The sequence below is a fragment of the Manacus vitellinus genome, unplaced genomic scaffold (genome assembly GCF_001715985.3).
Source record: "Manacus vitellinus isolate BGI_N305 unplaced genomic scaffold, ASM171598v3 scaffold_5_pilon, whole genome shotgun sequence".
Lineage (NCBI taxonomy): Eukaryota > Metazoa > Chordata > Aves > Passeriformes > Pipridae > Manacus > Manacus vitellinus.
In genome coordinates, this window is record NW_021940682.1 from 7,296,873 (window position 1) to 7,320,455 (window position 23,583).

The 23,583-nt window shown below is 38.7% G+C and overlaps 1 protein-coding gene across 4 annotated transcripts in view; it reads right to left on the reverse strand.

Annotated features, from left to right (window-relative positions):
* CAPRIN2 (caprin family member 2) overlaps positions 1-23,583 on the reverse strand; it is a 33,644-nt gene that overhangs the window by 1,139 nt on the left and 8,922 nt on the right. The window contains exons 5-18 of one of the 4 annotated variants that reach the window (XM_018080839.2): positions 22,215-22,297; positions 20,103-20,267; positions 19,582-19,625; positions 17,383-18,228; positions 12,158-12,289; positions 11,870-11,957; positions 11,374-11,429; positions 10,645-10,755; positions 9,171-9,281; positions 8,382-8,534; positions 5,222-5,405; positions 3,436-3,558; positions 2,060-2,160; positions 1,259-1,325 (exon numbers count right to left, since the gene is read on the reverse strand). In XM_018080839.2, the coding sequence (XP_017936328.2) occupies positions 1,259-1,325; positions 2,060-2,160; positions 3,436-3,558; positions 5,222-5,405; positions 8,382-8,534; positions 9,171-9,281; positions 10,645-10,755; positions 11,374-11,429; positions 11,870-11,957; positions 12,158-12,289; positions 17,383-18,228; positions 19,582-19,625; positions 20,103-20,267; positions 22,215-22,297 (2,264 nt within the window). Of the gene's footprint in view, positions 1-1,258; positions 1,326-2,059; positions 2,161-3,435; positions 3,622-5,221; positions 5,406-8,381; positions 8,535-9,170; positions 9,282-10,644; positions 10,756-11,373; positions 11,430-11,869; positions 11,958-12,157; positions 12,290-17,382; positions 18,229-19,581; positions 19,626-20,102; positions 20,268-22,214; positions 22,298-23,583 lie in introns of all 4 variants that reach the window. The other 3 variants (XM_018080838.2, XM_018080837.2, XM_018080840.2) reach the window with 3 other exon arrangements.

A 23,583-nucleotide genomic window follows, 5' to 3' on the forward strand; every position in this document is an offset into this window, starting at 1 on the left:
TTATACTCCTAAGTATGAGAGGGCAGTAGATTGCAATAGTTTTAGCTTTACTTTTTCACATATATCAGCATAGAAAGCATATGCTAACTTCTGAGGGGAGAAAAAAATGTAATTTCCAAAAAAAATTGCAAAAGTTAGAGCCAAGTAGTCATTTAGTCACCTTCAAGATCTGAATTTTTACTTCAAGTTACTCAACACCATTCTTCTAGAGCTGCATCTTTACTAGTCCTAACTTATGATGCTAGAATATTTTAAGCCTGACAAACTAGAGTTGCTTAAAGTTTTCTGTACTACATTTCCCAAAATGAAGTGTTTAATCTTTTCCAGTATCTAAGTTAAAAGGGTCTAGAATGAAACCATTAATAGATCTGAGAAATTTAAAACAATCACACTCAAGTTGCAAACCATTGCTATTTCCACTGGAAAGCAACATCTTAAAAGATAATCGGTGAAACTAAGGAAAGTTGCTATGACATCTTAATGCTAATGAGTACTTCTGTCAACTGTTAATTAACCACCATCTCATTTAGTTCTCTTCTGATATATATTCTATGAGTCCTCCCTCAAACTGAGAGATGACCTGCTTCATCCTAAAACAGCTTCCATGATATGGTGTAAATTCCCTTTATTCTCTAAAGTAGTGACCTACAGCTACTGTTCATCTCACTTCTCACCCGTAGCACTAGAAGTCCAGCTTTTTCCAGCCCATAGAGTAGGATTAAATAATCTTGTTTACAACTTCTCAAAATATATGCTATTTTGTGCTTGGTTTCAAGCAGCTAGTCTTACTTATTTCTTTAGGTTTTATACTGCACCACAGAAGTACAGAATAAGCCTGTATTACCAAACACACTATTTTTCATAGAAAAAGTTCTCTTCCAAAGTGTCTGGGATCTGATATCTTACCCAGAATCAAGAGAAAACACAATTAAGGGAAAGCTAAATGCTTCTTCCCTGAACACAGAGAACCACCCTATGTGTGTTTTCCTAGTAATTTTATTTGTGCAGTTCAGTAGGGTACCATTGTGTCAGAACTTTGATACGTGAAGACTCCAGCCTGAGAACAGTGAAATTAAATCTGCTGCTATGCAATGCTGTCTAAGAACAGTACTCAAGCTTCCACCTAGCTCAGTTAATTCATACTAAGATCAATCTGTTATGTTGGTGATGGTGTACTGTTTTTCACACTATTCATAAGACCCCAGCTGCTACACCCAAGCACGTCTATGTACCACTGGGAACCTGATGTCAGCCTTACCTCTTGAATTTGCTCGAGGACCACTAGTTATCCCACCTCGTTTATAGCACTGCTGGTAATTAACATCCTAAAAGAGAAGAATTAGGAAGATGGCTGTAAGCAAATCTGACATCAAGTGAGGCAAATATGCTTTTTTTTGCACAACAAATTTAATCTCTAAAATAGGCAGTTATGGAGTTTAGAAATAAGGTGCAGATAAAACAGCCTTAACCATGGAAAATTTACTTCTATAACAGCTTGTATAAAATTAAAGAGCTATTTTGATGCTTGTTTAATGCAAGGTAGCTTCTGAACTATGCACTCAATTGAGTTCACTGAGCAAACTCAGTGAATCTTCAAACCTCGAGTCTGTTAGAAGTCCATAAGCCTGTAGAGAAGACCTTCACAGACTCTCCTCCCATCAAGAACCTTTGTTTTCTTACTTCTTATTTGGTATTTTGCATAACTGCATTTTCAGCTAGTCCATTTAGGGGTTCATTATTTTACATTACAAAGTCATTTTAGTGTACCAACTTTTAAAGTAATAAAACAGACTCATACTACATCTTATTTACCATCTGTTTGCATTTCAAAGACTCCTTTCAGACTAAAATTCAACCTGTTGTACAGAAATGTTATCTGTCTGAATTGACTTAATTCAACTGCTGTCTACCATTCCAAAAAAAGAGTTTTGCCTAGGAAACAAAACTAACATCTAGATTGTAAGAAATAGTTCACCTGTAAAGATTATGAAAAATTATCATATTAGAAGATTTAGCTCCTCTACACTGGAAGGCTACTGGAAACAAAGTCAATACTTACCCTCTGAGAATATGGCATTCCAGCATAATCTCTACCAGGGAACTGAAGCTGGCCATAGTTGCCATTAGTTATTGAAGGTGAACCTCTGTAAGCATCAAAACCTGTTCAAATAACATTGATTATTCAATATTAGTCATTGTTTGGTTTACACTACAGGTTCAGAATATAACTAGAGCTCTTTTTTGGCAATTATATATATCAAACTATGCATTAAAACAGCTATTCTTAAATTCAGAATTTGGAACAGTCTTACTACTCCTTTAATAAATGCATTTCATTAGCTACTCATAACTATCCACTGTGGATATATCAAAATTGCATGTTTTAAAATATTAACAGACTCTAACAATTGCCTGTGATACTAATGGGATTTCCCAGAACAGCTGAAAACTTGCTAGATACAGAAACAGGATTTAATGGAGAATTAAGAAATACTTACTTTTGCTATTACATATAACTACCACTGTCATACATTTAGGTGCTACTATAATAATTTGCCTCTTGAGCTATTAACTCATTACTTTAAAGTATTAGCTTAAGCTATTATTTAAATGCCAAAGAGGACTGCAAGCAATCTCATATTAGACACCACCAAACCCTTAAATGCTGTTAAATTAGACCTATAGAACTCATCTGGTACACATTCCTACCAGGTATGAGCAGGCTCAGCCCAATAACTGAAGCAACTCTCACAGACTAAGTGCCCTTCCACTTGAAAGTGGAATAGACCACAGCTACCAACAACCTTAAGTCAGTATCTGCTGAAAGTCAGCTGAAACTTTCTGTAGTACTTCAGCTTGCAGCAAAAGAGCAACTGGTCTGCAGAGACCAAATAATCCTCCTCTTATAACTCTTCAATTTGTTTTTAATCTGGAAGGGATCTTCACTACTGGGAGCCTGTCCCCCATCCTGGTTTCTGCTGGTAATATTAAAGCCAGCAGTGCTAAGCAAAGACTATCTTGGTTTGTAAATACTACAAGTGACATCCGATGAAGAAAAATGCCTGCCCAGACTGTCAGCAAGACAGATGCCAAGAGAAAGAATAGAAGTGGGTAAAAAGTTCAGAACAGTAAATGAAATACAGAGTCCATACAATTAGATAATCTAATAACCTATTAGTGAAAGTCTCTATCTTCATAATTAAGAAGGCTATGAAATTGTTCTGCCATTTGACCTGAGAATCTCAAGTACAGGGACCACGAGTCAGAATGAACTTCCTTGAATTCTACAAGAGGACTCTGTTCTTTGCACATTGCCCTTAAAGTCTGGTCTTAAGAAGTTTCACATACAGAGCTTGAATTTAATACTGCATTGTGTTAAATCACATTGCAGCGTTAGTACAGCAAATTTTAAGGTGGTAGCAAATACAGACATACCTTTGTAGCCACCAGGGGAGCGATATGAATTAGCCAGTGACCTTCCACCTCTAGCAGATCCTCTGACAGACCCACGACTGTTAAGGTAAGGCTGAGGGGGTCTGGGAATAACGTTAGCCTGTGCTGGATAAAAGGCAAGGCTACCGTTGCTAACAGGAACAGCTCCATCAGATTGATAGTTCACTGCTTAAAACAGAAGGCACAGATGAATTTAAAGCTTTTTCTAACTGAAATAAGTTACTACACCTAGAAGCAAGGGCAGCATTAGGATGTTCAGAGACTGATTAAGCTGCTCTGAATATTCTGTTCTTCTGCCCCTCCATTACTTGAAATAAGTGGGGATCCCTTCCTTAGTTTTGTAGAGTGTAATTCTTGTTTAAAGCCACTGAGAGCCCAGGCTGTCAATGTAAGCCTCTAATGCATTCAACAACTGCAATATTCAGTTGCATAGGTGAAAACAAGCTTGCTAGCAGCATGAAAAAGCCCAATTTAGACTAAAATCAAGTAACATTTGATTAAGAATTGTCACTTGGAATCAACACTGTTTTACTAGCAAGACCTCAGTGGTTTATCTGATAAACTAGGTCACCTCAGTATTGACATCCTTCAGAATGATGAGATAAACTCAGTCTGTGGAAAACAGATATTTGGGTTCAGTCTCTTCAGACATTCCTACCACATGTTATTAGGCAGTTCAGCCCCAAGCAACACATATTCAAGAATGCTTTTCACTCAGTGGTTGAGTGGTTAGCTTTAGATACAGACTTTGCAATCATGAGCGTATTTCCACAGGACCATGTTTTAAAATTGATCCAAGAAGCTTAAAACTGATCCAGAGCCACAGTATAAACCCTTTTGAGAGGTCTGTGCAGAGCCACTGCACAAGGCTAATCAAAAAAATTATGATTCCCATCAAAATATGTACAGAAAGCTGATCACCTGTACTCTCAGTGATGAGAAGGAGTATTGAAGCTAAACACGCTTTCCTGACTTCTATATTTATATTGTTCTTTGAGTTCTTAATCTTCATGTGTCTCACTGACTTCACACACTATCAGTCTGTTTCTACTCTAAGTCATGTGAAAAATCACTCTGGCAGAAAAACAGCAGTTTTAAATGACCTTGAGTCATTTGGTTTGATACTCTTATGAACACAGATCCCTGGCTGTTGCTTTCTTTCATCCTGAAACCTCTTTCGGACATTTAGGGGTTAGTACCATGTCAAATTTAGTGTCAGCTACATAAATCCACCTGGTGCACTATCTGAATGTCAAGCAGGTCAGGTTTGTGTTGAATACAACAGCTCAAGACCACTTACTAAGTTCAGTATTCCTCAGGTCAGACTGAAAACTTACCCCAACTTTTTTACTTAGCATTTAACAAGTCCCAGCACAGCACTATTACAAGAGACCAAAGTAATGGTTCCAAATAAGAGGATTTCATCATTGCTTAAATTCCAAGAAAGCGATTGTTTGACTGACAAGTATCACTACATACTTGAATTTCTCACCTACTGGGAAATTCAGGCATGTAGGTGACACAGTCTATTTATCTAGTAGAGAAACAAGTTTGAACCAGCTTTTCATCCTGCTAGCAGTTTTGAAATTAAGTTTATATACCATTGACTACATTAGAGTTGATGTAAACCTCATGTTAAACCCTTATATAGCATCTGTTAAGAATTTCACTGTCAGAACCCACAGCACATGATAATGAATTAAAAGACTATTATACACTGAAGATATTTAAAGTCTACTTGAATTTCAGACCCAAGTGCAGTTCTCACCTGAAGACAGAGATTCTTGTGAAAGAGAGGTTTGTTCTGCAACATGAGATGATTGCAACTGGCATTGAGGAGGAGTCTGTGTACTTGCTGTAGAGAAACTCTGGTTATATCCTGCTGAATACGAAGAATCCTCTTTAATTTCCTGGTCCTTACGTGGAGGCAGTGGTGCATTCACTTTAAATACCTACAACATATTTGAAGACAAGTGTTTAACACTACCAGCTAAAGTCTCTGCCTAGTGCCACCACCCTGCTACACTGTGTTTCAAATCCATATGCTTTTTAGCATATGTTTCCTAGAACACCAACTGTTTCTTAGAAATAATCGAAAATACTGTACATAAACCCATCCTTTTCCCTCTCAGTGAACTTATGGAACACACACCTGTTTATGTAGCTACTCCCCAATAAACAGCTTGATTGACTATAGCTGCAGTACTTAATCAACTGAACAGTTACCATATAAGCTATTTTCCTTCTTTGGGAAATCCTGTTAAATTCATTCACCTGTCCTACAGCTCACCCTGAAGCTGGGACAGCCTATAGTGAGAGGAGATATATTCGAGAAGAATCTGGGTCTTCATATATGTCTTGGAATCTGATATAACACTACTCTCCAATCAAACACCATACTAAACAGCCTTTGCCCCTTCAGTCAACTGGGCCTCAACTCTCCTACTCATTTAAAAAGTTCCCAAGAGTAAACATAACCTAGATAACAGTCTTGTAAGTCAAATGTTATCGCCTGGGCAGTACCATGGTGAGCAGATATTACCGATAGTTTAATCTAATCAACCAGAGTTCACTCACTCCAGTGACTGTATTGCTTTATAACCAGTAATACAAAATTACCAGAAATGATGCTGCCAAAAATACAACTACTATCAACATCAAATAGGAAAAAAAAAAATCTATTTTAAGTAAAAAGGGTCTAAATTTCACAAAAAGAACCATCAGCAGTACTGATACCAGGTCTAGAGGTGTATCTGACCATTTCCCAAGACTATAAACTCTTCGAAGACAGACCAGGGTAAAACTACAGCTAGATGCAGAGAACAGCTTCACAGCTTGACAATTCTTTTCATTTTCAGAAGCCTCTATAATTAAAGCAGGAAATGAACACACTTCTAGGGTCAAGAAACTAAGTCTTGTCTCTAAGAGGGAGTCAGCACAAAAACTCCTCATGATACTGAAGTGCTGAGCATAAATTTTGAACCACTGTAAAATGAAACAGGCTCTGTTGATTTCTTTTTTAATTTTTGATATTTCCTCTGGTAAAAAAAGAATGATCCAAAGCAGTCCACTTTCTAAAAGAGATTTGAAGATGCTGTGCAGTCAGGCTGTCAACACCCACATCCTGAAGTATTTTTAGCAAGTGGTCTACTTTTTCCTACAGTGAAAGTTACAGGTGGAATTTGAATATAGGATTAGGGCTACAGGTCAGGTCTGCCTTTAAGCTTCCTATTGATGCCATTGTGCTTATTGTTCAGACAGCTGAGGACATAATCAGATACTTGCATTACTGTCACTGATACCACTATCTGGCAAGGAACTGTCTGACTCCTGACTCTCTACTCAAATCCAGTGGCTGTGTTTTCCTGGCAGCAAAGAGAATCTAAGCAATGTAGGGAACAAGAAAACCCTGCACTGGAAAGTTAAAGGCTGCTACCACTACAAGAGGAATGAACAGCCTTGCAATTTAGTGACAGATGTTTGCTAGGCTTACCCAAAAATCCCAAGAGAAATCTTGAACATTTAACATATCTGAAAACATGGCATTAGTTCAAGTGAACTTTCAGTGGTACTATTATGATCAAAGTACTCCGAACACAGACAATCAGAATGACTGAGACCAACATTCCATATTTATACCATGACAGATGCTTATCTTATAGACTGGGTCCCCAAAAGACTCTAGATTCTTGATCATAGCACACTACTATTTCTCCACTTTCAGGAAAAATCACCACCTATCCCGTCAGCATAATTTAAATAGATCCAGCTCAGAAAGCACCATCTCCCTACCACTTGCCCTATTTGTAATGTGTATCAAAATTCTGCACCTCTGAGGTAGGTTCTGCTTGAAACTCTTCTACACATACAGAACACCAAGCAGAAAAAGTCAATGCAGTGATTTTACCATAGACCACATCAGGATGTCACTGAAGTTTTAGTTATTAATTCCTGTGCTTTGAGCAGTTATTAGCTACTGTATTCTACCAAACCCTACAACATGTCTCAATACAAGAAGATACTGTCCAACAAGTTGTGGAACTGCACAGGCACATTTGTTGAAACAGAAAACACCTCTGGAGAATCAGAATGGCTTCTTTCTAAGCTTTCTTTTGAGTAAGACCATTAAATGAAGGGTTAACATCTTCTGAAGAAGGTATCAGAGGAGTAAATAAGACTAAGTACAGAGAAGGCAACACTAACAACTAAATGGAGAGACTTCCTGTGAACCCCTCTAAGCCTGCACTGCAGATTACCAGAAGTAGCAATATTAGATAGTATTTTTTTCAGGCCATACACCATTACTAGTGTTCTCTATTTGCAATAAACAACTCAGACTGTGTGGGATCTATTTCCTACACATGTATATTGTTAACACAACTACTTGTTAACAAGATAGGATAGTGAGCAACACCAGTCTCCATCAAGGACACATTTTCTATGATTCCAGTGGACTGAGTTTTACTCCACTGAAGGAAACTGTTTAAAAAGCAGCAAGATAAGTTCAGGCTTCAGAAAGCTTTTTGTCCTAACAGCTATGTACTTCACAGTTCTCTCTCTCGTGTAGTCTTTATTCGAAATCTATTCCTAAGAACAGTAAGTACAATCAACCTTACCTTGGGGCACAGCTATAAATCTGTTCATTCCAGGCCTGACTTCTCCCTCTTAGTTCCTTGAGGCTACTAACATATCCCAGTATTAGATTTTGGGACTATACAGAGCAAAACTACGATCTCTGTTCTTAGACGATCTGTTTTGAGTTCTGAAAGCACTGGAGAAGCAGAGCTCTAACCCAGGTTTTCAATGTTAAAACAGAATGATCTATCAAGTTCTGCACCATACCAAGAAGAGCCAGCTCCTCAGCATTAGTCTCAAGTTACTAACATTATTGTCAATTATTTTTGAGTGGCCTCAAGCTGTGTACTTACAGTCTGCATAGCCTGAAAGGGAGCTGCTGTTATTGTGACAGAACTGCTGCTTGCAGGAGGAGACTGAAAGCTTTGCGCTGGTGGTACCGATGACATGGGGGCGCTTGAAGTAGGCAATGGTGACTGTGGCTCACTTGGGAGGGGAATAGTTGCCTGGGGGAAGAACAAATGTAATGAAAGGTCACTTGATAATTATCAGGCAGTAACAGAAGCAGTTAATTTGTTCTAAAGCCTAGACTGACAGAAGTCAGCAGTTTCTACAGGATGACATTTGGACATAGTAGAGCTACAAAATAGCTTTTGCTTACAATTTCAAATCTTGCTGTGCATCCTCAGCAAACAGTACTTCTATTGCAGTCTCTGCTGATTAAGTGAAATGTGCCTATGAGCTACTATACATACCATTCATTGCAATAATTTCACAATAAAGAGACATTAGGTATTTTTCCCACCAGTAAGGAAACACTGAATGCTTTCTGTTCCATTTACTGAAAGATAATTCTCTGGTTGATATTAAGAGTGGCTACTCTTTTCTGGAGGAACTTAGAAAGTTTAGGGGGGTTGATTTTTCCCCCCTTCCCCACTTAATCATGTTTCAGATTAGAAACAATGCTGAGTTGTCCAGACAAAGTATTAACCAGCATTAGATCTCATCTGTGCCCATGGCAAAGTCAAGTGTTGATTTAGAATACAAATATTTACAGGAATCAGAAGTCAAAAGGAACCTGTCCAGAGCCTTACATTTCAGCAACTAATAGGTTTACTTTACCTGTATTTGTGATTGCTCACCTGGGCAATTTCAATCTTTTTAGGTATCAGTGGCTCAGAAATACGTGAACTTGTCTGATACAATGGTTGGGAAGTGTATTTCTCAGCCTCTTGAGAAAGGGATGTTGGTGCCTAGAAGAAACCTGCTGTTACAAGTAGTACTAAAGAGTTCTGGTAGAGCTATGAAACACCAGTGCATAAGCTGAAACAAATGGATTTTGAAAGACCAGGACAGACATTAAGTCCAAAGCCAAAGTACTAAATAGTCATCTTAACCAAAAGCTTCAAGTAATTGGCTTTAGAGATTCAGACTTAAATTAACCTGCTTACGCAACTGGTTGAACAAACTCAGATAATTTTAAGAACTGTAGATTGCTTCAAGCAGTTACTTACAGTGAAGTCTGTGACACACACCTGTCTCATTGAATTATATGGAAAGACATGTCTTATGTTAAGCTTCTAGTGAGCTCTACTGAACAAAGCTTCAGAGTCAAGCTTTGGTTTGCTTTTGCAAAGCCTTCATGTTCTATAGTTAGCTCACACTTGTAATGCTAAGTTTAGGAGTTGCTTAATACTTAAATGCAGAGCCTAAGGCTAATGACTACCAATCCTGTGCTCACCATGTACACACATCACAGGTGCCTCAGACAGCACTGGGATGCACTTGCACACCAGGAGAGAGCACTCTCACCATGGAGTGTATTCCCTGGTTGTTCTGGGACCAAACAAAACTTACCCATTGCTTCCCATGAGAAGCAGAACTGAAAAAAAGACATACTAGACTTCAAACCAAAGGGACTAGAGATATGCTGGGTGTAAGCAACCCTAATTCCAAAGTTTGGAAGAAACTATAATACCCCTGTCAAGCATATTATTCTCAACACAGCAACACACTTCACAAGAGATTTTTAAGACAGTGATCTGCATAAATTGAAACGCTTTTCAGCTCTAAGCAATATTTGAATGCTATTTGAAGACTTAACTGCACATAAATACAGTTAAGAAAGCAAGGTTTGAGGTCATGGCTGAACACCAAAGACTCCAATTCCGAGTATTTCTTGAAAGAAGCTTGAGAGAACATCTCAGTCTTCAGCTTTCACACCGGTCTTCTATTTCATGACAATATCCATCCCAATTTATGCAACCTCTTTGTCATCATCAGAGGGAATATTCTACACTGTAACCAAAGGAAACATTTATGCTGCTCACATGTTCCCACAAGAACATTCATCACACTTTCTAGTGTGCATTTTTCATTCCACACCCTTTATGTTTCAAGGAGCAGACTGTTCACTTTGCATTCATGCAATACTAGGAAGACTTTTCCAACCTTCTTTAAGTATTCCAGATTGTGGGCTATACTACTGGTGTTACCAGCATTCTGCCCCTGTATGTTGTTTAAGTACAGCTATTCAGGAGGGTCCCAGCACAGCTTTCTGTTAGGGCTGGCTATCACACAGATTTCTAAATGCCAGTGAACCCCAGGGTATGTTACCTGTGGTGTCTGTGGTGTTACCAAGTCTTCAGTTTCAGAGCCAGAAAGAGTGTGATCAGCAGATGCCAGGGAAGTATTTGAACTGTGCAGTGCCATGGATGAAGCAGCAGCCTTGCAAGGAGAGAAAACGGAGACAAGGTTTTGAAAAAAATTAATTTAAATGTTTGGTTTCACTAGAACTCACACTCTGGGCATTTCCAAGGAAACCACAGAATAAGGCAGGAACTGAAGTGCTTTGACTAGTTAGTCAGTTTTTCAGGAAATTCTGTTAGTGGAAAGGAAGCCTATTTAAAAGCCAAAGCAGCAAGACATGAAAGCAGGGTAAGTGAATTTAAAGTTCACTTTACTGTGGCTACCAAAGCTTGAGACACTATCTTTGGCACATGTGAGGGTCTGAAAGATAAAAACATGGACTATCTAGGAAAGAAACAATGTTCTTCTGCACACAACTTTTAGCTATGACCTGAATCTATGAGTTAAATATTCAAACTATTTCAGCATGTCTTCAACATACTTTACAGCTTCAAGAAATTTCAAGCATCTCTTGCTGCTTTTCAAGCAGAAGAGCAGCCAACTTTGGCAGCATTTGAGTGATCTCAGACTTGCAAGATACTATGTGATATGAAATTTGTTACAAAACAATTTATAAGAAAAAGTAATTAAAATATAAGTCTATACTAGTAAATAACCTCTATCTGCCTCTTTGGGAGAGTCCTAACTTCAACTTACTTGAAGGGGTTGTTGAAGAAAATCACTCTGACTTGGCAGTTTCTGTTCTTTTGAAGCTGTAAAAAAAAGAATGCATTAAGCAGCATTTACTTTTAAATTTAAACACTACGTACAGGTTCAGTGTGGAGTTCTATTTCTTCCAAGCATTTCACGTATGAAAATGCACACTGTTTTTAGCATGTGCACTGCAAACATTTAACCTGCTATCAATAACCTACAGCCAATTGAAAACTTCAGTGTTTTTGATAAAAGAGGTCAGGTATTCAATGATAAATACATTTTTACCACAAATGAGATACCCATTTTACAGATAAGAAAAAATAAACTGGGTAATTAAGTTTTACAACCCAAGACCCACCCAAACAGTTCCTTAGCATGGCCTATTCTTTATAGTTAGACAAGCTGCCTTGACCTGGCTTACTGATCTACAGCCCAAGCAAACCCTGTTAGTGCTTACAGAATTTTACATACCATTTACACTTATAGTATCACCTACCTACAGGACTACTTGCTGGAGTAACTGAAGGAGGTTGGGATGAACCAATGGCACTTGGTGAAGCTTTATCAAAATCCAGAATGGACTCCTTTCGAAAAAAGATCACCAGTTGGTAGGGAAAAAATTAAACTCTAGATACAAATGAAACATTCTCACTTGACAAGCTGCTGTTGGCTAATTAGCACTAAATTCATTCATTCAGTGCCAACACACTTTGTCAGCACTGTTTTCCCTAGCCCTTGGTAGGGTTATTGGAGCTTTGTGCTACAACAGCAGAGAAAAACATACTTGCATGAAGTTGTAAGTCCCTTGTATCTGAGTCATCAGATCCTGAAGTTTCTCCCTTCTCAGTACTGGATCTTTTGGAAGAGTTGAAGTAGAGCAAAACTCTGCAGCTGGCTGATGTACAGGTTTAGGCACCTAATAAGGAGAAATTGTATTAAATCTAATGCTGGAAGCAAGGTAAGTTGCCTTGTCCAACATACTTCCAGAGTAACCTACAGGTGTCAGACACTGGAAGACAAGGAATTCTGTGCTGTTATTGATATTTCCTGAATCAAGCTTTCACTTTAGTAATAGAAAAAAAAATCAGCTTCCTGTTGCTACAGCTGGTTAAGCCACAGATTTCATAGAATGGTTTGGGTTGGAAGAGACCTTTAAGAATATCTAGTTCCAAGCCCCCTGCCATGGGCAGGGGCACCTTTCACTAGGTTAATTCACTTCATTTGGTTTCTTATCATCAAATGTGAAGAAGATGAGAAGTTGCCTGCATCTGTTGCAAAATTAGGCACTTCCATCTAAGTAAACTCACATATTTAAGTTGAAGGCCAGAACAAACTTAAAAATCAAAGCTGCATCACTCAAGGTTTAGAACATACTTCCTCCCGGTAGAGCCCATACCACTAAGTACAGATCTTCATTAACATGGTATTTCCAGACATTCTGAAGAAACTGCACCTAAGAAATACATTGCAAGCTGGTAATTCAGTGGAAACATTTTGTTTTAACCGTAACAACCAAATACTCTGAATGTACCAGCTCCTGTAGAAACTATTAATTAAACATTTCAAAGTTTGGCATAAATACACCTGTACTCCCCCATGAGAGCCTAACTTTGTAGCTAAATATGGACTTCTGCTTCTCTTTTTACTCCTTGATATTTTCACATGGTCCCTTAACAGTTCATCCCAACTGGTTGTCACTTCACTTTTAAAGAGGGAAATATTTTGTCAAAGAACAGGTAAGTCTAAGGTAGCAGAATCATAATAGTAAGCTCCTTAAGTAGCAGAAGTCCTGGTATTTACAGAGTGACAATAATATTACATTGTCTAGATAGTTTAACATCTTTTGAAAGCAACTTGGAGAAGAGTTAGGTTTGTTATAAGTATTTTAAATCCATAATTTTTTGTGGCTCTCTAAAGCTTTGATGCTCTTATGTTTGTCTATGCCTCTTATGTTTGTCTTTGCCTCTAGAGAGAGGCAAATCTGAAAACATTTAATTGCATTATTTCAACTGGTCCAAACATTAAGATACACAGGAACATGTGAAAGCCTTTGCTTTCTTACAGTACAAAGACTTGTCTTTCTAATAGGAGGTTACTACTTCAATATACTGTATTAGCAGTGTGTTGAGTACATGCATGAAAACATTGGAAGACTGTATGGCAGAAGGGTATGTGTCATACCTGTCACACTAAAATCAAAACAAACTGATTAAGTGCTCTTTGTCCAGCTTTAGGGTAATCCCAAAAACACCCTTGCATTTCTTCTTCAACAGTTACCTGAAACTAATCACTCACATTTGCCTAAGTTTCCATACTGTGAACAGGGAAGAAGCTTGCAGCACATGATTAACTCTGAAGGACTCCATTTCTAATATCTGTGACCCACATGACAGCTACTTGTTGAGCTCTGAGAAGTTTTACTTTATTCTAAAACTAGATGGGTACACCTTTGTACAACTATCTTAATTAGAAATTCTGATGCACAAGCACTACTTCAACTACTGACTACACAGGTTTATATTGCTGTATAGTTTCCAATACTGAACAGTAACTGAAGGTATTAAGCACCTAAGTGCAGGACAAAAGATACAGCTGAATAGAGTTAATCTCAGAAAGTTATGAAGTTACTAGGAATCTGAATCTTTGTCCATCACTCTATTAGCCCTCATTTACAAGCAGACTAAATTCTACAGTACTCACTGTCTTAGTAAATCCACTATATATTGTAAAACCATTATATCCATTAAACTGATTAATACTTCTGTTACCCTCTTCCTCCTCACTCCTGTTTATACTAAGACACAAGTACACTACCAAACTGGTTCTGTATGTTTGAAAATGGGTAACAGAAGCCTTCCACTTTTAAGTCACCTAGCCAGGTCAAGTCTGGCAGTGTCTCAAGCTCTTAAGACAGTCCACTAGCTGCATAAGTGAGACTTGTACATTAAACACAAAAGAATTTAAACTGCCTCAAGAGCATGGAAACAGAAGAGACTGCAGTGTGTTACTTTTGCTTCCAAAGATGATAAAATTCCTGTGTGCTTTTACAATTTGTTAGTTTTTCTCTCCTTCCACAGCTCATACTCTCCCTTATGTTGGTAGCATTCTTTACTTCAATAAGAAGCACAAGCATACAGGGTTACATACATGACATTAAGGCTTTAAGCCAGGGCTGAAACACAGACTTTCTGTTGCATAGAAATTATTTTCTAGTTCCTACAGTTATTAAAATACACCAGCCAGAAGCAGCTGTAGTGAAGTTACCTCATATTGATTTGCTGCTTTGCTAGTTCCTAGGTGTTCAAAACTATGATATTTAGTGCAACACAAGATCATTTATGAGAAGGTATCAGGAAGTTAAAGTACTTCAAGTTTTTTTGCCTTTTATAAAAAGAGATGCTTTGAAGAAGAGTAAGTACTTAACATTCCTAAGATGGCTTTAAACCAAGTTTTCTTTCTCCCCTACAATTAGATGCTGTTTCTGGAAGTCATTACAAGCTGGTAGCAGATTCTTAGTTTAGTAACCTATTGTTCCAGCTCACATCAAGCTTGTAAATGCCAAGATCACTTAACGTGAACCTGAATGTTGCTTGAACCAATAGAGTAACACAGTACTTGTAAGTTCAGGGTGTAATTTGTCATAACAATGTTTGTAAAAACTAACTTTAACACTACTTATACATTTGGCAAAACCTGTCTTGACATACGTCCAAAGAACTAAATAAAAGTGGAATTGAAATACCCAGGATTTTGTTTTGGACCTGTTAACGATTGCAAATAAACCAATGTAAAGGCACACCAACAACACTGGAATTTTATTAGTCAGAGTGCCAACATACTAGGTACTCCTGTTAGCTGTGGAGTACTAAATGAGGTGGAATGGTGATACCTAAGCTGTAATCACAGCTGTACCATGTAGATACACAATTAACATTTGCTTTCTACTCAGGGCAGTATTCACAGCAGGTATAAATTAAATGGAACTGGATGACAGCACAAGCCAAACTGTTTTGCTTTCTCATAGCAGGCCACAAACTCAGCTCTAAACAAGTTTGCTGGTCCACAGATTGCACAGATGTTTAAGCAGTTTAAGAGGCCTGCATATCAGCTCGCTCTGCGGTCTCAGGCATTGCACCTTATGGTACATTTAGTTAAATAAACGTATATTAAGATCTCAAAACATAGTCTTTTAAAAGACCTCAGAGCTCTTACAGTTATTTCAGAGCAAAGAAAGGTTAGTTTCACTCAGAGGGCAGAAGCACTGACACAGGCTTTTTATCTGCCATGCCTACATCTTTGCACAAAGTCATTTATACAGTCACTCTGGGAGTTAAACAGATCCAGCTATAGCACTGCATTGCCTCTTTACATAAACAAAGATAAGAGAAACTTGTCTGAAAAGCTTAATATCATTTTAATTGTTCTTTATATGCACTTCAAGCCAAAGATATCTTCATTTTTTTAAAAACTGGTTGTGAAGACTAGTTATGTATATTTCCTACTCGTTCAATATACTTTTGATATGAGGATTTCTCAACAGCTACTAAGCAAAAATAAAGCCAGCAGGTGTTTCTCTATGGACTAAGTAAATCAAAGTTTGAATACTTTAAATTATGCTTTTACTTAATTCAGCAATCCACCTTAAGCGACCTCACATTCCAACATTTAGTTTAACTTTGCCAGTGGAAGATTCCTAGGCAGTCTACAAGTTTCTCCAACTGACTGGAGACCCTCCTTTTTACTCACTGCAGCAAAGTTTTGTCGACCACTTGAGCCATCCATCTACCCACCCCATATAAAAATAACAGCCTCATCTCTTGCATTTAAGCTTTAAAGTAATCTGCCACCAGAAATCCCAAGGCCTCTTAAAGTGCTTGAGACTACTCCAATACTTAGTTTCAGTTACAGTAATACTGTGCGTAGTTGGGTGCACCACACCTATTAGTGCTCAGAGTTACTTAGGGAGACAACCAGGTTTTCTGCCAGAACCACCACCACCAGTGGACACAAGATTCCACTCAGCTTCAGTGTAAAGATGAATCAAAGTGAAACACCTCAATCCCATTTGGTTACCCAGTGCTGCATGTTACATACTCTCTTGATCTCGTGTTCAACCTTCGCTTTGCGGTCTCGCCTCTAGGCACAAGAACATCCATTTTTTCAGTTATGCCAAGTTTACTGACAAGATATAAACTTAATCATTTGCTGTGATTATTACAGAATGTAATAATTGTGATTCCTGCTTTCTTGCACAAAGGTAGTAGTGCTGACAACATTGTATACAGAGAATTGCTCAAGTCCCTATATTGTATTCCTGAAGGCTAACTTTAAATTAACACTTCTCTTAATAACATAAGATGGCAGATAAAGCAGAGTTATCCATTTTTACAGTTGTCAGAATTGTTGCTACCCAAGCACATGTGAGAAGGAAGGTAATGTGACCAGCCTCCTCAGCTGAAAGCCGTGCAATGGCTTCATTATACATTCTAAAGCTGTGCTATTGTTAGACTCCCCAGGACAGCAGTATGATTCATGCATTCATCTGGAAATACATATTTAAGCCCCTGTACAGTTGGTATTGCTTGATCTAGACATTAGATCTCTCTTGAATCAGCAGCTACTTTAATCAAAAGTCTAAAAATTACTGAAGTGCTATTTGCATGCAGCCACAAAGTATTTGATCCCTGGATGAGTCATACCTGCTTTGTACTGCTAACAGTGGACAGAGCCAACAGCTACAGATGAACCAAGTTAATTCTTCTGTCTTGTGCATAAAGCACTTATTCAAGGCTCAAACACTGTGTTGATATAAAAACCAAAGTAGACCATCTTGCTATTCAAGTATAAATTTTAACTGCCAGAATTATTCACCCCCAAGAAAGAATGAAAAGGGAGTTTAAGTACAGGCCTACAAAATGCACCTTATAAACGCTCTGCTAATAGGTAGCTTTATTCCAATACACTAGTGTCAAAAGCTTAGGACAGGTAATACTACATATGCCAACTCACTTCTTTGGGTTCCATATCAAACTTCTTTGGCCCCATCTGCTCCTTTGGCCCAATACTTGCAGCTCCCCAGGACTTCGGAGCGTTCTGTAACTGTGGTGGTGACACTTGCTGCTGCCTGCCAGCTTTTTCCCAAGCCTCTTGAGTCTCCTGCTTCTTTTGTTCTGGCTCCTCCCTAAAATGTGCAGCCCAAGCCTTCACAGGCTCCTGCTTCTTTTGCTCTGGCTCTTCCCTAACAGGCATTTCCCATGTTTTCACAGGCTCTGGCTTCTTTTGTTCTGGTTGCTCCCTAGTTTGGGTTACCCAAGGTTTTGGAGATTCCCGCTTTTCTTCTGGTTCTTCCTTAACTTTGGTTACCCAAGGTTTTGGGGACTCTTGCTTTTTCTGTTCCTGCTCTTCCCTAACTTTTGTTACCCATGGCTTAGGTGATGCCTGTTTCTTCTGGTCCTGCTCTTCCCTAACCTTTGCTACCCAGGGTTTGGGAGACTCCTGCTCCTCTCGGCCACGTGCTACCCAGGCCTTTGGTGTTTCTTGCTTCTTCTGTTTTTCCTCCTCAACATGGGTCTCCCAGGGCTTTGCAGACTCACACTTCTGTTCCTCCTCTTTAACACGAGCTTCCCAAGGCTTTGGAGAATCTGGTCTTTTTAGTTCTTGCTGTCTAACACGAGCTTCCCAAGGCTTTAAGGCCTCTTGATTTTGCTTCTGTTCCTTCTCTTCAGTATCAACAAGCATTTCCCAGGACTTTGGAGGTTCTTGCTTTCTAGCACACTCAGCTTCCCAAGATTTGGGCTCTTCTGTCTTCTTCTTGACAGAGTATTCTGCTTCAGGCAAATAACGCCTGTTGAGAAACTATATAGACCAGAGAAACTTAATGGCTCCCAAGAACACATTTTGCTACTACAGTTCAGGTCAGTTAAATTAGGTCACTCAGCTACTGAAAACTGCTGACTAAAAGCAGAGCCCAGACAGTCTAAGCACTAGTCATAGAAACTGTGTGGACAGCCATGGCTTTATCCTACCACACTGCAGACTAGTTTTGCTTGGCATGCCACAGAGAAACAGGAAACAGTCCTGAACAGCACAAGTAAAACCCACTAGAGCTGAGTGAATCTCCTGCCCTTATCCTCAGTGCTACCTGGTGTTCCTAGGCAGTGACAATATCAAGTTCAACCGCAACTTTTTACAGAAGTTAACTCTCCTCCTAACCATCTAAAATGCCATGGTACTGTATTAGCAAACATTGTGCTAAGCTTAGCAGTGCCATCTCCCCCCAAATATAACACCCAGTAATCAAGTATAACCTTCATTCTTAATGGAGTTATAATACTAAAAAAAGTCAGATTCTCAGATTAAGTACCACTGGACTTCAACTGCAGGCTGTGATCAGCATCAGTAAGTCTGAGAGTTTAATGATGTCATGAAGTTTTTCTGAGTTATCACTTTGTCATGAATAGGAAGTAAATATATGAAGTGAATAATGTACAAGGCTCACTGGCTGAGATATTTTTTTCTGACAAGACACCAGAAGAGTCAGATAACTGTTAACAGTAAGTTACAAAAACTCATTCTAGAGTACACCCTCTAGTGGGATACCCGGGAAACAGGGATTCAGCATTTTAAGAACCAGTATTTACACTTAGAAAAGGACACCCCTCCCCACCTTTTGAACCTAACGGTTTTTATGCTACTAACAGTCAAAGTTTGAGCACAGGAGTCTGAAGAGCTGCTGAAACAGGTCTACACACCCCTGTGCACACGACCCTGTCTTGGAATCCCTACTTTTCTGACAAATCAGGGCAAAACCCCCATCATTCTCAACCCTACCGATATCAAGCCTACTGCAATCAGCTTAGCTTTTACAGACAGCTTTAGTAGATGTGTATTTTCTCTATTCCACAGTACACAAAAGATCTGTGTGTTTCCACTCTAAAGGCTTTGTTTTATTCAGGAAAGCGCCAGAGCATTAAAGTACTATACTGCTTCATGTAATCCTGCTCCATTTATCCCAAAATACCCCAGATGCCATAAATTTGGGGTTAGAAATGGAAATGCAACTAAGTCTTTAATGCTTCCTACATAAAGCAACACCTAGGTTGCTGTTCAGACTCCCTTTTTAAGTTTAAAAAAGAGCTGCAGAAGTGCAACTTTGTGTCTGATAAATCACAATACTAAAGGAAAGTAATTAGTAGTGGAGTATCTTACCTCCTGTGGCTGTATTTCAGACTTCATAAGTTCCATAATGGATTCTAGAGAAAGGATGTTAATTTGTTTCAACTGATCAAACGCAGAAAGGCAGACCAAACAGTAGCAACTCTTTAATTCTATTTAAATAGTAGTGCCAATTGCTAAGCTCAATTTGTCATCCAACATGCTATTTTTACACAAGCTTTTATTTTCTGATTAGGTTTTACATTTGCAAAAGTTCAGAGTTAAGCAAGAAACATTTTGTAGTATTCATAATTTGGTTATTGTAATATGTAATATTCCCTACACCAGACAGTTCCCACATCTTTAACATGGAGAGCTGCTCAGAAGGTAAAAAACATTCTATAACTGAGTTAATCTTTTTCTACATTATTAGCCAGTATGAACCTGCAAGACTTGCAGGTTCCATTTCAGTTGCTACATCGCAAGCAAGCTACAGCATCAAGCCATGCAAAGCTAATGCTCAGTTCAAGTCTTTCCCAACAATGATACAAAAATTGAACCCTTTAATATTCCACCTGGTTCCTTGACAGACTCTCCTTTTGACATCTGTCTCGTTTTCTGAGAGTTTCTATTTACTTCTTCTTCCAATTCTTTTACTGGCACAGTGGTACGAGGAGTTGGAATACTTTCAAAGTAGCCAGAGTCTATAAGTTTGGATAACAGGTCCTTCATGTGTTTATCTGAAGAATAAAAATCCATGAAGTTAAAATAGGAAAATCCAAAATTAAGGGGTATTCAAGATTACAGACTAAGACTTCCTTCTTCCTCCCTGTATATGAATTGCAACTTCTCCAAGTTTACACATCTTACCCAGTTATAGCAATAAAACATTTTCGTAAAGAAAAGTATTTGTTAGAGTGCTTAATATATTACTGTTGAAAGCATCTTTTCAATCCAGAGGTAAGACTGCATCTTGTGTTTAAATGCACACAAGATAAACACTGAGCCACCTGGTCTCACATGCTTAGAAAGGGATTTGTTTACCATGAACAAACTAGCCAGCATTGATACTAAAATCATGTGCAGACTGCAATGTAGGTAAAGCTAAACATTCACTGTGGAACTGCCCTACAAGACCCTTTTCCCAGTAACAGGACAGTAAGTCTCAGAAGGAAAAGTTAAGAATTGCAGAAACAAGCAGGAAGAATGCAAGAGACTCTTTCAAACTGAAATTAATCCTCAAGTTTGAAAAGAGTCAAAGCTGACATGGTTGAACAAAAGCTTAGCTGTGTACTCTGAGAAGCTCTCTCCAGTTTTCTCCTCTCTGCAAACAAGAGACAGCAGCTTAGAGCAAGACCTCAGAAAGAACAGTGATACTGGAAATTGTTTAGGAGGAGCTAGAGACAGGACAGCCTTGAGAACAAGAAGAATATTCAGTGAAAGATCACTCCTACCAGTGATAACCACACAAACAAGAATTGTGGCTAGAATTTAACATGATTATAAAAAAATTGTCTCCCAAAGCAATGAATGCTAATAAGATGACCTAACAGCTTTATCTGAAGTCTAGCTTGCACACAGAAGGACACAAGACTGCCATTAAAGGGATAGAGATACTGATAAAATAATGACAGAAGTTGTTTAGATGATAGACAAAACAAAGGTTTGGAGTCCAAGGCAACTATCTATTCATGTCAGTAGACACAAGGTTAAAGTTACCAGCCTGTAGCAATACAAGGGAAGTTTGCAGTTCCTCCAGAAGTACATGGAAAGAGTTAACACTTAGCTGTTAGTTCAGCTACTTGTATATGGAAGTTAGACAGGGCACACCAGTGCTCTGGTCTAACAGCTTCAGCATTTTCAGTGACAAGTGAAAGATTCCTGCAACACAGCCACTACAGGATTGGAGTAAGTGGGATAAGCAAGGTTTGTTTGCAATAGGAAAGACACTACAACTCAAGTAAGGAGAGTTTCCTCATAAGCAAGCAAGTTGTAAATAGGAACAGAAAAGAATGTGCATATTGGCTTACAACCAGAGGTTTAGGAAGTATGGCACAAATGGAAGATATGTAGTCCCACAGATTTTGCTGTGCTTGGAAGGTGAGGACACTATGCAGGTACAAAGTAAGACTGCACTGTGCATGATCAGAGATCACAGTAAGTCACTAATGGAACTATCTTTCTCTAGTGTGGTATATTCTGCACTGTAGGCAGACAACAGGTATGAGTCTAGAATTCCTACAAATAAGGGCAAATTTTCAATGCTGTGGGACCTTCAGCCTGGGGCCAATGAAGCACACATCAGCATGCTCAACTAAGCCTTTCATGGCTGGGAACTATTCCAAACTTAACCCATTTGCACATAGCTATACAAAAAGCTTTCCACTGTTCTGCAAGGTATTCCCACATCAGCTTTTCAATTACTACCATAACTATTCCTCAAAAGGATGCTAGTACATTGGTTAGAAGTCTTGACCTGGAAAAAGCAAGTATGCTGTATTGCTATTGATCTGTACTTAAAAAAAACCAGAACTTAAAACAGCAGTTCATCCTTGGATAGTAGTTACACATAGCACTTGGAAGTGTTTCATTTGGTAGCCTTCCATGTATATTCACTAGTTTTAAGATGTTTTAACAAGCACACAAATTTCAGATGTTTCAGTTATTTCTCTAGATGAGACACTCACATGTTGTTCCAACTACAGGTTTCTCGCTTCCTTCTAGAAGGTCCCAGAAGTAGAGAGATGATTGTTCCATCTGGTCTTCAACACTAAAACAAGTGACAAGTTTCACCAGGTAGAATCATAGCCAAGATCAAGTGCTGCAGCATCCCAATAGCCCAAGTTCAGCCCTCCAAACCAAGGTTGCATACACAGAGCAAATACTAAGCCCTGAAATCACTGAAAGCAATTATGTCCATGTGATTTAACCTAGCAAACAGAAATGCTTTAGTTGGTCATTACACAGATCTCAGCACTATCCCACAAGATATCCCACCCATATAGCTGGACTTCATTCCAAGCCAGGGAAACAACTGCTGTTTAATCAGCTGGTCACCTTGTTTATTGGACAAACATGTACAGAGGTAACCACCAGCAGCTCCTGTCACTCTCAATAACTAGTAGTTACTTAGAAACTTGTCATAGGTCCATGATCCACACCCTCCAGATAATGGAATTTGAAGTCCAACATGATGAAACACAGCATCCCAAAAGAAAGGATTAAGCTTCCTGTGGAAGCATAATATGGTGAGAGTAATCCAGAAATTAAGTTATTTCACTAGAATGAGAGATTCCTGTTGTGAAGCGTTTTATAAGTGCTGTTCTTTAGAAGTTAACTTAAGCAAAGATTAGGCAAAGATTAGTGTATGACAAGTGATTAGAACTTTTAGGAACTTAAGAGTTAGTCCATATTCAAACATGACTTAACCATGAAGTGTTTCAACTTACCACCTAATAACTACTTATTCCATGTTCAAATACAATTCTTTCTACACGACCTTAAAAACAGACAGGCTGTCATGCTAGGCATGAGCCATCATAGTACGAGAGCAGTGCCACATTAGCCCTGACACACACTACCTCTGTTGACAACCTGTTAACATGTATGACACTTAGTGAAGAGGTATCAAAAACTTGAGGCAATTTTTTAAAACCACTTTAAAGTTAATAGCAAGAGAGCCTCGGGAGCAACACTTTATTCCAAAGGAATGTAAAGAAGCACATGTGGATCATCATGTGCTTGGAACATAGAACAGTTTTGAATTTACTGCCCTTTTCTCACTTCATGAACAGTAAGACCTCAAGGCAGCAGCACACCACCAGCCTCCCTGTTTAGGATGGTGTTGGACTACCTCCCCTGCAGTGCCACAGCGTGACATGAGATGGCAAAAATTTGCCTGCAACTTGCACCTGAGGCTGTAATTACTACAGTTTTCCTTTAATGCTCAGAGTGAGGTAAATCTGTTACATTCCTAATCTCAGACTAAAGCAAGGGTGCTGAATAGAATTTTAATTAGTGTTCCAAAACACAGTATTTAAAGACATGGTAGTGTCA